Source organism: Haplochromis burtoni, unplaced genomic scaffold, assembly GCF_018398535.1.
Source record: "Haplochromis burtoni strain Fernald_Lab_line unplaced genomic scaffold, NCSU_Asbu1 Contig_531, whole genome shotgun sequence".
Classification (NCBI taxonomy): domain Eukaryota; kingdom Metazoa; phylum Chordata; class Actinopteri; order Cichliformes; family Cichlidae; genus Haplochromis; species Haplochromis burtoni.
The window spans coordinates 367,931-380,953 of record NW_024582892.1 but is presented as its reverse complement, the minus strand read 5'-3'; the positions used below and the strand labels follow the sequence as shown (position 1 = coordinate 380,953).

General features: G+C 38.4%; 2 protein-coding genes across 3 annotated transcripts in view; one reads left to right on the top strand and one right to left on the bottom strand.

The window, feature by feature from the left end:
* Positions 1-1,320: 1,320 nt before the first annotated feature.
* On the top strand, positions 1,321-11,780 carry sult1st6 (sulfotransferase family 1, cytosolic sulfotransferase 6). The gene is made up of 7 exons (XM_005947456.3): positions 1,321-2,097; positions 2,727-2,855; positions 4,104-4,201; positions 4,423-4,549; positions 8,835-8,929; positions 10,236-10,416; positions 11,412-11,780. The coding sequence occupies exons 1-7, from the start codon at positions 1,911-1,913 to the stop codon at positions 11,522-11,524; spliced, it is 930 nt and encodes a 309-aa protein (XP_005947518.1). The 5' UTR covers positions 1,321-1,910; the 3' UTR covers positions 11,525-11,780.
* An 8-nt stretch (positions 11,781-11,788) lies between these two features.
* atp2a1l (ATPase sarcoplasmic/endoplasmic reticulum Ca2+ transporting 1, like) overlaps positions 11,789-13,023 on the bottom strand; it is a 12,386-nt gene continuing 11,151 nt past the window's right edge. For both annotated transcript variants that reach the window (XM_005947458.2, XM_005947457.2), the window contains one exon: positions 11,789-12,442. Coding sequence is in view for 1 of the 2 variants with exons in the window: in XM_005947457.2 (XP_005947519.1) it covers positions 12,423-12,442 (20 nt within the window). In the remaining variant the exon portion in view is untranslated. The remainder of the gene's footprint in view (positions 12,443-13,023) is intronic.

Here is a 13,023-nt window from a genome sequence, read left to right as displayed (position 1 = left end):
AAGCACAGAATAACCTAACTAAACCTAAAACACCCCTGCTCCTGGTAAGCCCATGGTTGGTCCTGCTGAGCAGGCATTTTGTTCCCAGAGTCCTCAGCCACGCCTTTTGCCCAGACAGGAAACAGCCACCGCCCAAACCCAGGTAACTCAAAGAAAGAGAAACATAATTAATATAACAAAACATTTTAGAAAAACCACACAATGCTACTATGTGTGCGCCTCATAATATCAGTGTTAGGTTTAACCAAATGATTAATGAATTATATTAATGAAGAAAACTGCAAAGCAAACGAATAAAGTGGAAAAAATGGACTGATTTACACCTGTGTGACTGATGCCATCACATTCTTCAAGAAGCCTGGAGAACTATTCCTGAAGACGACTTTAAGAAATGAGAAGAAAGCTGCCTGAGGGAGTTCAGGTTTTGTTGAGAAATAAAGGTGGTCTTAGCTTTCAGGCTTTGTTTTTGTGTTATATACTTTCTTTTAATGAATGTTTGCAAACTTTTTAATAACTAACTGCTGCACCTATTTTTAATTTTCTTAAAAATACAAGTGAAAATGAAGACTAACTCAAGACATTTGCAAAGTACTGTAAGTTTGTGCAATAGTACTGATGCACGGTATACAGGAACTGTAACTTATCTGATGTTTCCTCCATGTATAGACAGACACTAGAACTTGTAATATAAATATGATGGAAAGGAATTGTTAGGAAGCCGTGCACTTCAGTGTGCTTTAAAGTTATAAATTTCTCAACTTTCCCAGAGAGTTTTTATAAAAACATTCTTGAACTCCACTGAGACAGCTCAACCTGTTTATAGTGAAAATATTGTTTCTATCCCTGGTAGGATATTAACTCTGAAAATCCTGGAATGTAAAGTCTAAACACTTTCATCTGGCTGAATAGATAGCCTATGAAGTCCATATAAATCTCCAGCAGCGTGTCTAGACAAAAACATTTTTCTTCTTGTAAGACAATACAATATGAAATGAGACCCCTGCCATGCACTCTTTTACTGGAATTAGGTCAACATTTTGTTTACTTTGAAGGATCAAAGTCCAAATGTGCTTTTGTAAAGATTGGCCACTAATTTTCTGATTGTGATTAAAAAGTGTGAATCAATGAACACAACTATGTTAAAAGACCAAGAAACGCAAGTGGTCAGAGTGTTTTACCCAGAGTTACACATTTAACTGTGAAGTTTAAATCCATTTCATTTGTACTCTCCACATGTAAATCCACCTCTCTGTGGGTTGCAGGATTTTTCGAGACCCTCCCTTTTTCCTTCCTCAGATTACAGAGGAAGCAGTCAAGACAGTATTGTGAGGAAAAGTGGAATTCATACGTAACTAGGAACGTTACATAAGGGCACTTTAGTGTAGGTCTGCTGGTGCAAGTTCCTGTGATCGCAGACTGATAAGAACCTGGGTACAAGCACTCAGGGAGCCAGCTTACAAAGATAGAAAGAGGGGCAAAAAGAAACACGTTTTAAAGTGACTGAGGCACTCAGACTTCAGCTGGGAGTTCATTGTTTCTGAGAGGCCGCTGAGAGACTCCTGCTCCCGCATTCAGATCTGGGAGGCGACTTACGCTGCAGACCACGAGAAATCAAGAGGAAACAAGGCAGCGCTGCTGTTGGCCGGGATCATGCAAGGAGGAGATCATGACAGTTTAACAAGGAAGTAAACACGCTGACTGTGGGACTGACAATCAGGAAGAACAGGACCATTAGAAGCTGGGATTTATGTGCCTCACTGGCAAATCAGCAGTGAGTGTTTGACACAGACAGCTGAAGGCAGGACCTCGGGAGTTTGTTGAAGTTTTTTTTTTTTCTCTTCAATTTAAAAGAGGCAGATTTTAGCTCTCTGTTCTTGATTTCCTTGAGACAGCTTTTGGCAGTGTAAAAAATGTCAGAGGAGAAAGAAATGACTTATAGCGAGGCTATTCATAAGGCCAGCTCCTCCATCACACGCTTCCCTCTCATCCCAGTCAGAGGAGTGCCTCTCATGAACTACATCGCCAACAACTGGGACAGCATCTGGGCTTTTCGTCCCGATCCATCGGACCTCCTCATCGCCACCTACCCCAAAGCAGGTACTCAGAAACAGTGTTAGACACAAAGTACTGATCTCAAGCAGCTTTATTTGCGTTCTTACATTTCTAACACTTTACACTTCCACTCACGGGTATGGAGAAAAATACTGTGCTTTTTCCTTATCTGTTGCAAATTCAGATGTTACATGAAAATATGCAAGACTGCACTGCCAAAACAGCATAGAAAATGAAGCACACTTTCCCTTTTCTCTTTAATGCAGCACTTTAACTTGTGAGGAAATATTTTTCCATTGTGGTGTTAATGCTTTCTTCTTCTTCCATTACTTGATTGTTAAGTAGTTTTTCCACTAAGTCTACCAAAACATTGTGTGTGTGTAACTGCTTAAACAAGCAGGCAATAAAGGAAAACACCAGTAACTCTAGACTAATCCTGTAATTACGCCTTCATGAAGTGTGAGAGTTATAATTTAAGCAAACAAACAACAAAGACAGACTACTTTTCCTGCCCTTCAGTCTCTGGACTAATTTGTTAGACTGTGGAATCTGCTGTAATGTGGCACTACTAAGTAGCTGGTGTCAAAAAAGACATGTTTGTTGGACTGTTGTTAATATTTTTACTCAATGTGGTGAGATTTAGCAGTACACCGTTTGATGTCTCTGTCTCATAGGGACTACATGGACCCAGGAAATTGTTGACCTGCTCCTTCACAATGGAGATGCTGAGGCCTGCAAACGAGCCCCCACACCTGTCCGCAGTCCATTCCTAGAGATCTTTTCCCCACCTCCCATCCCTTCAGGTGTGTGTTTTATCTATGTTTTTATTCTCTACTGTGACTCAGCAGGTTTAACATGTTGTAGCATGTCAGAAATCACAAAAACAAGTCAAGGAGGAATGTTTCTGTAACGGATCGTTTTTTTCCCATCCCAGTCAGAGTCAATGAGTTCTCAACCCATAAGCATATCCCTCCAAAGAAAAGACTTGAACTGGAGTTCTGTAGGCGATCAACAAAAGTTACTGTAGTTGGGTCATTTCAGTGAACGCAGCTGTGCTTTTCCAACACAGATTAGCCATATTTGTGTTTGACTAAACTTTAATACCAGCCAGTTGAATTTTTACAATGAAGCCAACTTTCAAGCATGCCACGGTGAACTAACAGGCAGGTTTATAACAATAAGTCACAGACAGCTAAAAAAGTAGCTGTAGTGTTTTGCTGCAGGGTTTTGGCACAACAGTCAGTGTTACTACTGTCTAAGGAAATCTTAAATGTACTGGGGTGCTAGACTTACCACTATATCCAAACCATTAGATACAAGAAAGAAAATAATGAACTTTACCCTCCCACCCTTTCTCTCCCCTGGACTGTTGACTCAAGAAAACATGCCTATGTTTCATCAGTCTCTAATCACTTCAGGTGTTCTTACCTTGATTATCCAGACTTGGTCCCCTACTGTGTTTGTTATTTTTGTCAGGTACATTTTTATATTGTATTTATTCATTTTCAGTCATCCGGGAAAAAGTAAAAACAGGACTTAAATATACTTCTTCTAATTCAGGTTGGTTATTCAAAGAACAGATACCTGGAAGGCTCCATGTTAATGCAAAAGGTTGTATAACAAAACGCTGAGCTAAATGACATTACATCAAAATAGCTGGATGATATCATTCTCTTGTAGTAGGCTACTACAAATGATCTTGCAAATACCTCAGAATAAGGTGAAATCCTATTAGTTCACAATATGCTGAGTCATTCGGTCATTTTAGTAGAAATCACGACAACAGTTGCTCTGAGATGACTGGTTTGGTGCTAAGTAAAATTGAATTGAATTAAATTAATACTGCTGTCACATTTTTTGGGAAATTTGCCTTAAGTTAAATGGCCGTGTCAACTTTTTCTCCTGTTTAATATTATTTTAACCATGTTAAAAAAAAAAAAGTAAATTCAACAATGCTAATAAGCAGTTTCCATTGGTTGGAATATATGAGAAATCATGGAATACACATGTTAAGTTTTTCCTGTGTCCAATTCCCTGGATTTATGTCTCAGGTCTTGATCTTCTGGAAAAAATGGATCCCCCGAGAGTTATCAAGACACATCTTCCTTTTCAGCTGGTGCCTCCTGGATTCTGGGAAAACAAATGCAAGGTGAGACTTCTTGTCTATTAGACTTCAGTGAGAGTAGAAATTCCTCATTTTATTGCTTCTTACTAGACAGAAAACTCATGCAGCTTGAAGGTAAAAGGTTCATGATACGGCACGTAAATGAGGTGGGAGGTTACGAATGCCATGCTAGACACAATCTCATCAAATAACATGTTCTCTGTACTGTGAATATCTTTTTGTGTTCCTCCTGATCATGTGGGAAGGCGATCTACGTGGCACGCAATGCCAAAGACAACCTGGTGAGCTACTACTACTTTGATCTTATGAATCAGACCCAGCCTGAGCCAGGGCCCTTTGGTGGCTACATCCACAAGTTTATGCAAGGAGAGCGTAAGTATATTTCCCTCTGTGTCCTCATACCTATTCTAAGCCATCAATAGCCCTATATGTTTACCCACCAAAGCAGCGTCTTTGGTTGCCTGGAGGCTTTTGTGAACAAAATATGTGATGGTGGATGGAAACTATGACAACTTGTGTAACTGCCTTTTATGCTTGAGTGGTCATGATAAGATGAGTTGCACCCTGAGTGGCTGTAGCACGCATATCTTGTGAGGATCTGGATGAAAATGTAACCTTTTTTAAAAAATATATAAATAAATGGAATATTTCTTCATCATGACAGCCATAAAAAAGCTGCTTCTTTACTGCAGTAAATGCATTTTTATTAGCTTTCTGCAGATTTCTTTATTTCTTTTGTGCTTTTTTTCCCACCATATTTGCGTTGTTAGGAACATAGTTTGCTTTGTAAGTAAGTATGAAACCAATCACACAACTTTATTAAATTTCAATGCATTCATTCCAGAGTGAAAAAAATGATTTCCTTAGAAAAAGACTTAAATGGTTGCTGTAGGGTCATTAAACGATAACTTTTTGAAATGTCTTTATATTAACAATTGGATATATGTTAACTACCTATAAATGAAGTCACTGGGTTGGGTAATGCAAAGTGAATTATTACCTGACTCCTCTCAGCTTGTTGAGAGGAGAGTGTTTAGTTCTGATAGAAATCAAAATCTTGGTGACCTATAACCAGTTTGGTTGCTTTGCTGCTGATTCGACTGGAACATATTAAAGCATCTGTGCAGTTTGGTGAAGATTAGGGAACAAAAAGGTGGCCTTTCATAAAACACAATATGGTGGAAATGTACATAATAGGTTTCGTTGGGCTTGATTTATTTAACAAATTTAATGGTCCGTCAGTTAATCAGATTCAAAGATAGATCCTTTGTTTGCAGGAAATTACATTGCCATTTACGTGCCATAAACACTGACATAAACAATATTAATTCCTAATAAAGTTAATAATTTATGAATAAATAAAACAACCAATAACTAACATGAAAATATGCAAACATTTTGGAAAACTCATATTATTAGTACTGTGCATTAAATGGGCTTACAGCAGCTGATATGAAGGACCTCCTGAGGAGCTCAGACTGCACTTTGGTTCAGTCAGTCTTTAAGATAAGATAAGATAAGATAACCTTTATTACTCCCACACGTGGGAAATTTGTTTTGTCACAGCAGGAAGTGGACAGTGCAAAAGTTATGAGGCAAAAATTAGAATACAATAAGGATAAATACAGTACACAACTGTACAGAATAGAATAAAATACTATATACAGTAGAATAAAATAAAATAAATATACAATAAGATAAAAATAGAATACAAATACAAATACTATATACAACTGAGTAAGAATACAACGATGACAGAAAGGATTATTGCACTTAGTATTATTGCATATGTATGGATGTGTGTGCTTGATCAGTTAAAGTCTTTATTATGGAGTCTGACAGCAGTGGGGAGGAAAGACCTGCGAAATCTCTCCGTCCCACACCGTGGGTGCCGCAGTCTCGCACTGAAGGAGCTGCTCAGTGCTGTCACAGTCTGCTGCATGGGGTGGGAGATGTTGTCCATCAGGGATGACAGCTTAGCCAGAGGGCATCCTAGAACAGAGCTGGCTGATTTGACTGATTTGCTACTTTTGATAACCTCCAGGGATTGGAGTGGGTGTGCAGGTTCATCAGGTAAAATCAGATCTAAAATCTGGCAAAGTTCAAACATTACATGCATAAACTCATATTCCACCTTGGCTCACTGGTTGCGCTCGACTGCTCAAGGCACAAACATGAAACTTGTTCATAAGAATCAGAGGCTTGTCGGTTTGCCAGGAACTGCAAACATGTACCGTTCATGCAAACGTGTACTGATGTGTAAATACACAGCTACCAACTTTTGACCCAACCCTTATTTCTTTATGCTTTGCTTTCAAGGAGCCCTTTAACTTTAAGTGGTCTTGAGCAATAGTTCTTCAGGTTTTCTGAAGGTCTTTCAAAGTTTTCCACTGGCTGCTTTTTCAGTCATTTTAAGTCACTGTACCTCACTATTTTTAAAAGAATATTTTGTTTATTTTTTTAAAATCACTTAACACTGATTTATAAATCATTCAAGCACAAAAAGGCACCCAATTCAAGTGATGAACCAGTATTGTATCTACTCAAAACAAACAGCTTCACAAAGAACTGTGTTGTCTTCGTAGCGCTTGTTAAAAAAATAACACAACATCCACTTACGCTTTGCGAGCTGCCGCTCCAAACATTTTATTAACATCCTTATGCCACACCACAGACCAGTCTTCTTTTATGTGCTCCCCCTTTTTTTCATTAATATTTTTCATTAATATTTTTTCTTTTTTTTTTTTTTTAAACACCATCAGAATATAAGATAAAAACAAATCCAGTTCACTAGTTTTGCAGATTAAGCCTAACTGGTCTTTTGACCTTATGCTCTGACCTCTGACCTTTTCCCACATACCCATGTCCATCTAGTAGTTTCAAGTCAGACACTGTCTCTGCATGTGACACATCAACATTTTCATCTTCCTCACCACATTGTTCCTCCTGAAATGTCTCTTTAGTCTTCAGTAAGTTGCGACGGTTCTTTTTGAGCACATGACCGTCTTCAGTTCTTACGTCACATGATCTCAGACCTGCTTCCTGAAGAACAATGGCTTTCCTGCTCCATGCAGTCTGATCTTGGATTCTCACTACATCATCCTTTGCAAGCAATCCAAGTGCTCTTGTTCCCTTGTCGTATTGCTGTTTTTGTTTCCATTTCAGATGCTCTTGCTTTTTTATAATTTCTTCACTCTGCTTGCTCTCTGCATAGCAGGGCAAAGTTGTGTGTAGCTTACGACTGATCAGCAGTTCTGCAGGGGATAAACCACAGTCAAGACGAGCAGTCCTGTAGCTCAGCAGAGCTAAATAAGGATCTGATTGACTGTCTGTAGCCTTCTCCAGAAGCTGCTTGATGTTATGCACTCCTTTTTCAGCCTTGCCATTTGCCTGTGGATGTTGAGGACTTGATGTGACATGTTTAAAGCCATATTCTCTTGTGAAATTCTGCCATTCTTTGCAATTATAGCAAGGACCATTGTCACTAATGACAGTTTCTAGAAATCTGCTCTGAAACTTCTTACATGTTTCACACTTTCCGATCATGTTCTCAATGTCTTTATTAATACCAGGCCAGTACACAGTGTCTCTAGCCCTCCTTTTACACTTTTCTATTCCCAGTTGTCCCTCATGTATTCTTTGAAGTATCACTTGTCTCAGACTTTGTGGTATCACAATCCTATTGCCTCTCAACAGCAGGGCCAGTCTCCTTGGATAGTTTCCATCACTGTTTGCAGCTCCTTGTCTACAGCCGTCTCCTCACATACTTGTTTTATCTCCATGGACTCACAAAGTAACTCCCTTAGTGCTGATGTTCTTACTGTTAGGTATGAATTTTCCAACAAAGTTTATCATTCCCATCACTCTGAGCACACCTCTCTTATCTTTGTTTCAATTTCTTTAGCTGAATCTGTGATGATTCTCAAAGAGCTATTAGCTGAAACCTTGGCATAAAATGTTTTAAAGAATTGGAGGACAAAAGAAGAAGTGGTAGACAGACCATGACAACAGCCTCATTTTTCAACATGACAATGATCTTAAAAACACTGCAAACGCAGTAAAAGCATAGCAGGATAGAAAAAACACACAATAGGACACTATAAGTCATGGATTGGCCTCCCCAGAGTCTGGACCTTAACATTACTGGAGCAATGTGGGATCATTTTGACAGAGAACCAAACGAAAGGAAGCCAACATCTTTAAATGTCCTTCAAAAAGCAAGAGAAGTATCTTTGAAAACTACTGAAAGAAATTAAGCTGCCTGTATTGTAGAATAAAGATGGTCATACCAAATATTGATATTAAAGCTAGTCAGAATGACACATCTGTCAATAAGTCACTGTACGTACTTTTAATTTTCCTGGTATAAAATAAAGAAATGATGAATTATGTAATCATAATGTCATCACTTTGCAATAATTCATCAGCTCTGCAGTTACACAGCTGTAAAGTCATTAAAGGTGGTCAAGTTTATCAGTCTCTTATCAGCCGACAGTTACTAAAATACCTACTGTCATAAATGTTGATGTTAAGCTGTTAATGAGGCTTTACGATAGCCGTAAATATAAACATACACTCAGCATAAACCTGGACTGGAGTAGGAGAAATGTTTTCATCAAAGGTGCTTGAATGAATGGCCTTTGCTCTGCTTCTACAGTGTCATGGGGCTCCTGGTATGATCATGTGAAAGGTTACTGGCTGGAGCGAGAAAAGAGGAATATTCTCTACCTCTTCTACGAGGACATGAAAGAGGTGAGGCGAACACGTGGATTATAACCAAAGCATGTTGCGCAACCTTCTTCAAAGCAAACGTAATAAACGCAGTGCATTCCTTTGATCTCATATGTAAAGCTGAGATTGAATGATTAGGAAGCCTTGTTATAGACGCAGATTTAGACCAGCTTCATGTATAAAGGGAAAAAAAGAAAAGTAATGCCGACTGTCTGACATGCAGCTGAAAAAGCAGATTTTTTTTGTAAACAATGTGACTACCGGCAAATCTATTTCTGAAGATTTAAAAACAAATGTACCATACTCTTAAAAGTCATTAAGACATTCAATATAAATAAAAAAAATACTTTGAGATATTGTTCAAAGAACTGCATATATGTATTAGTTGCACAACAGAGAAAGTTGGACTGCGCAGTCCTGTGGAAAACACCCAGTGATTCAGTTGCTTGTAGAAGCACCTTTAGCATCAATAACCTGAAGTGAAGGTTTTCTGTATGACCTTATCGGTCTCTCACATCGTTATGGAAGACTTTTGGACCCTTCTTACAGCGTTGCTTTAGTTCATTGATGTTTGCAGACCTTTATTTAAACCCAGGTTTCAGTTAGTTTGAGGTGTGGACTTTGATTGGGCCATTGCTTACCTTTATTCTTTTCTTTCCCAGCCCTTTTGTTGTAGATTTGCTGCTGTGCTTGTGGCCATTGTCCTTTTGCATGATCTAATTTCAGTGAAACTTTACCTATTGGACAGATGGCTTCACATTTAACTGTAGATTACGTAACAGTTGGTATGAGGTGTTTTCTGTTGATATGCTGTATTTGCAAACCTTTTATAGAGGTGCTCACACTTCCTGAAGATCAGTTAATCAAGCGCATTTAATTAGCTTGCTGCTACCAACTGAAGCAGTAAAGGTGTACTTAGTTTTTCGCAGGACTGCACAGAATCCCGTGATAAACATCCTTTTTCACATGACCAGTCAATTCATAAATATCAGCGTACTTTCTATTGTAAGCTAAATACCCTGAAGTGTTAGAGAGAGAAACCCAACAGGGCAATGATCTGCTGTGAGCAGTTGTCCACAGTGAGGAGGGAGAACTCCCATTTAACAGCTTCTCCCAATTTGATTTCCGTTATGTAATCTCTCCTCACCGGTTTGCAGTGTTTTGTTTATCACTTCTTATGATTTTACTTTTTCCGTTACCTTCAGGCATTTGCTGTTTTCAGTCGTAATGTGGTGACATCCCCTCTTGTTTTATCTGTTTGAACATCTGTAATGAATTTTAAAAATTAATAACCTCCCCACATACTCTGTCACATTTATTTTCCCAGAATCCTCGGCGTGAAGTGGAGCGCATCATGAAGTACCTGGACTTGTCGGTCTCCGATGAGGTCATCAGCCAAATTGTGGAGCTCACCTCCTTTAAAAACATGAAGGAGAACCCGATGGCCAACTACTCCTGCGTTCCATCTCCGGTGTTTGACCAGTCCATCTCTCCTTTCATGAGAAAAGGTGCACTATTAAATTAAAGATATGCAGGAAAGTCAATCTCAGTCGCCAGTGAGTGCCTGACGTAGGGCAGTTAAAATGTCATGAACACCTATATTTGTCTCAGACACACAAATATCTTCATGTAATAATGTCACAAGGTTAAATCAACTTGTGAACAGTCTGAGCTCCTCAAAGGCAGCAATTATTGCTCTGCTACCTGTCCTTCAGTGCAGGGGCACCCCCTAGAGGTCCCTGGATTTTGAGCTCTCGCTTCTATTTTATTTATACATTACAACAACTTAACACTCAAATGAATAAGTCTGTTGGCAGATATTAACTAGAGTCGATTTAAAGTTTTGGAGGATTTTTAGTTCAAACAAGGCATCGTTAGCCTGGGCTTCTGCAACAATTATATGGTCAGTTTTTCCCCCTCACTTTTAACAAACCAGTCATTAAGTATTTAATCAGCACAATATAATTACATCTATAAACAAAGATACAGTTTTGGGAGTTTTAGCTCTGTACACATCACAGTGGATCTTAACTCAAACAGTCAAGATGTAACTGAAATGCAGACGAAATCCAGGTTTTTAAAAAAGTATGGCGCTAAATATTACAGCTAGTCATACAGATAACCTCACATTTTCACAGGCTTAAAATGAGTTTAACAAACGTACATGATTTTAAATAAAAGGATTGTTTGATAAGTTCTGAAATTTCATGGCCTCAAGAAACTGCTTGTCAATCAATCATCTAATGACTACATATAAAAATGGCTGAAAAACATCCGGAGCAGTTCAAGCTGGAATTCTGCACTTTGCAGTTTTTGATTTAAAATCCACAGTGATACAAAATGTGAACAGTGTTTACACGCATGTTGTATGTTACATGTTATAATTTAATAAATGTATTAGCGGTAAATGAGACACTGTGTGGGCATTACATATGACTGTTTTGGTAGAGGCTTTAGCATAAATTTTCCAACTTAACAAAATTGTCTTCCTTTTCATATGCAGGTGAAGTGGGTGACTGGAAAAACCATTTCACAGCTGAGCAATCAAAGCTGTTTGATGAAGACTATGAAAAGCAGATGAAGGACGTCGACATACCGTTCAGGACCCTCATCTAATGGATCCGGGGGTTTCTGGAATTCGCTGTGCAAACCAAAGACTGATGACTGTCGCTGAGCCACGCTTAAACAGCAGAAGCGGGAAAAAAAAACCCCGTCATGGGCTAAAAAAACCAAAATAGTTGCTATAAAATTAAAATGGTTTGACTCACATTTAATATGTATGGATGTTGAACACTGTAATCACTCATCCTCGTGGCGTTTCCAGAGGAGGTCATCTAAATTTACTCTCAATAAAAACATGCTCCACAATAAATTCACAAGTTTTTAAATCATCACTTTATTGCAGCTTATCAAGTAAACAATATATAAGACCAAAAGTGTTGTGACTGAGTAGACATGCCCATTTTATGTCACGAGACCTCCAACTGAGTCCGCTGACCGCATGGTCATAGAGAGCGCTGGCGGCTGAAAGCAAGTGGTTTTTCTGCCCATATGAAGTCATTTTAAACAACCCTACACCACACTGTACAGAGCCCAGCTAAAGCAGGGAGGCTGCACAAGACACGAGCAACGAAGACTAGAATCAAAGTAATGAGCTGGAAAGTCAGTCATATGAAAATGGACAGAGGACGCAAAAACACAACAGCTGAGAATATCCAAGATTAACAAAAAAATATAATCACCTTTAATACATACTTTACTTCTTAGAATAAAATCTTAAATATTACTGCTTTATCTGGTTAATCAGGATACTTCCCCTCATTTTAATTCAATCTCCTTCCTTATACAGAGACTATTTTTATTGCAGATTTTAAACAAATTTTATTGTTTGTTTTTTTCACAAGGTTTTCTTTTTCAGTCTTTTTCTTCTTTATGGCTCCCCTCTTTGGCTGTGATCTTTCTCTCTCCTCCGCTTCTTTCTCTTCAGCCCTGAAGATCCTCTTCTTCTACATCTCTATTTAACTTCTGTACCTGCTGCAGAGACCAGAGACACGTGATTTGGTAAACAAAGGAAAACTACGTGATTTCTCGTGTGATAAGAAGAATGACACTTTGATAGCGTCTCTCAAACTTAAAGTGACAGGGCTTCACAAAATTCAGTTTGTGTACAGCTCAATATGGCATGTAGAGGATCGAAGGACTTCACAAGCATAAAAACATATTAAAACTACAAAATACAAGCAATGCATCAGAAATGCATACATATAAACAGACACCTGCGTGCACACACACACACACACACACACACACACACACACACACACACACACACACACACAGTGCTTAAAAATTTATAAGACCACCAAGGTAAGGGTGGTCAGCTGCCCTAAATTAACTGTTTTGTTAGTTTACTAAAATATTTTTTAATATTTCTGGTCTGGTTAATCAGCCTTTATACACAAGCCCTTTAATCAAAATGATATTTTTGATGCTAAAAAAGAAATATTCTTGTCATTCGTGTATTTATAAATTTACTGTTTTACAAAATAATAAAGCACATTATTACTTTAAATGCCAGTTACTTACTGAGGACTTTACTTACTTTTTTGCCAGTA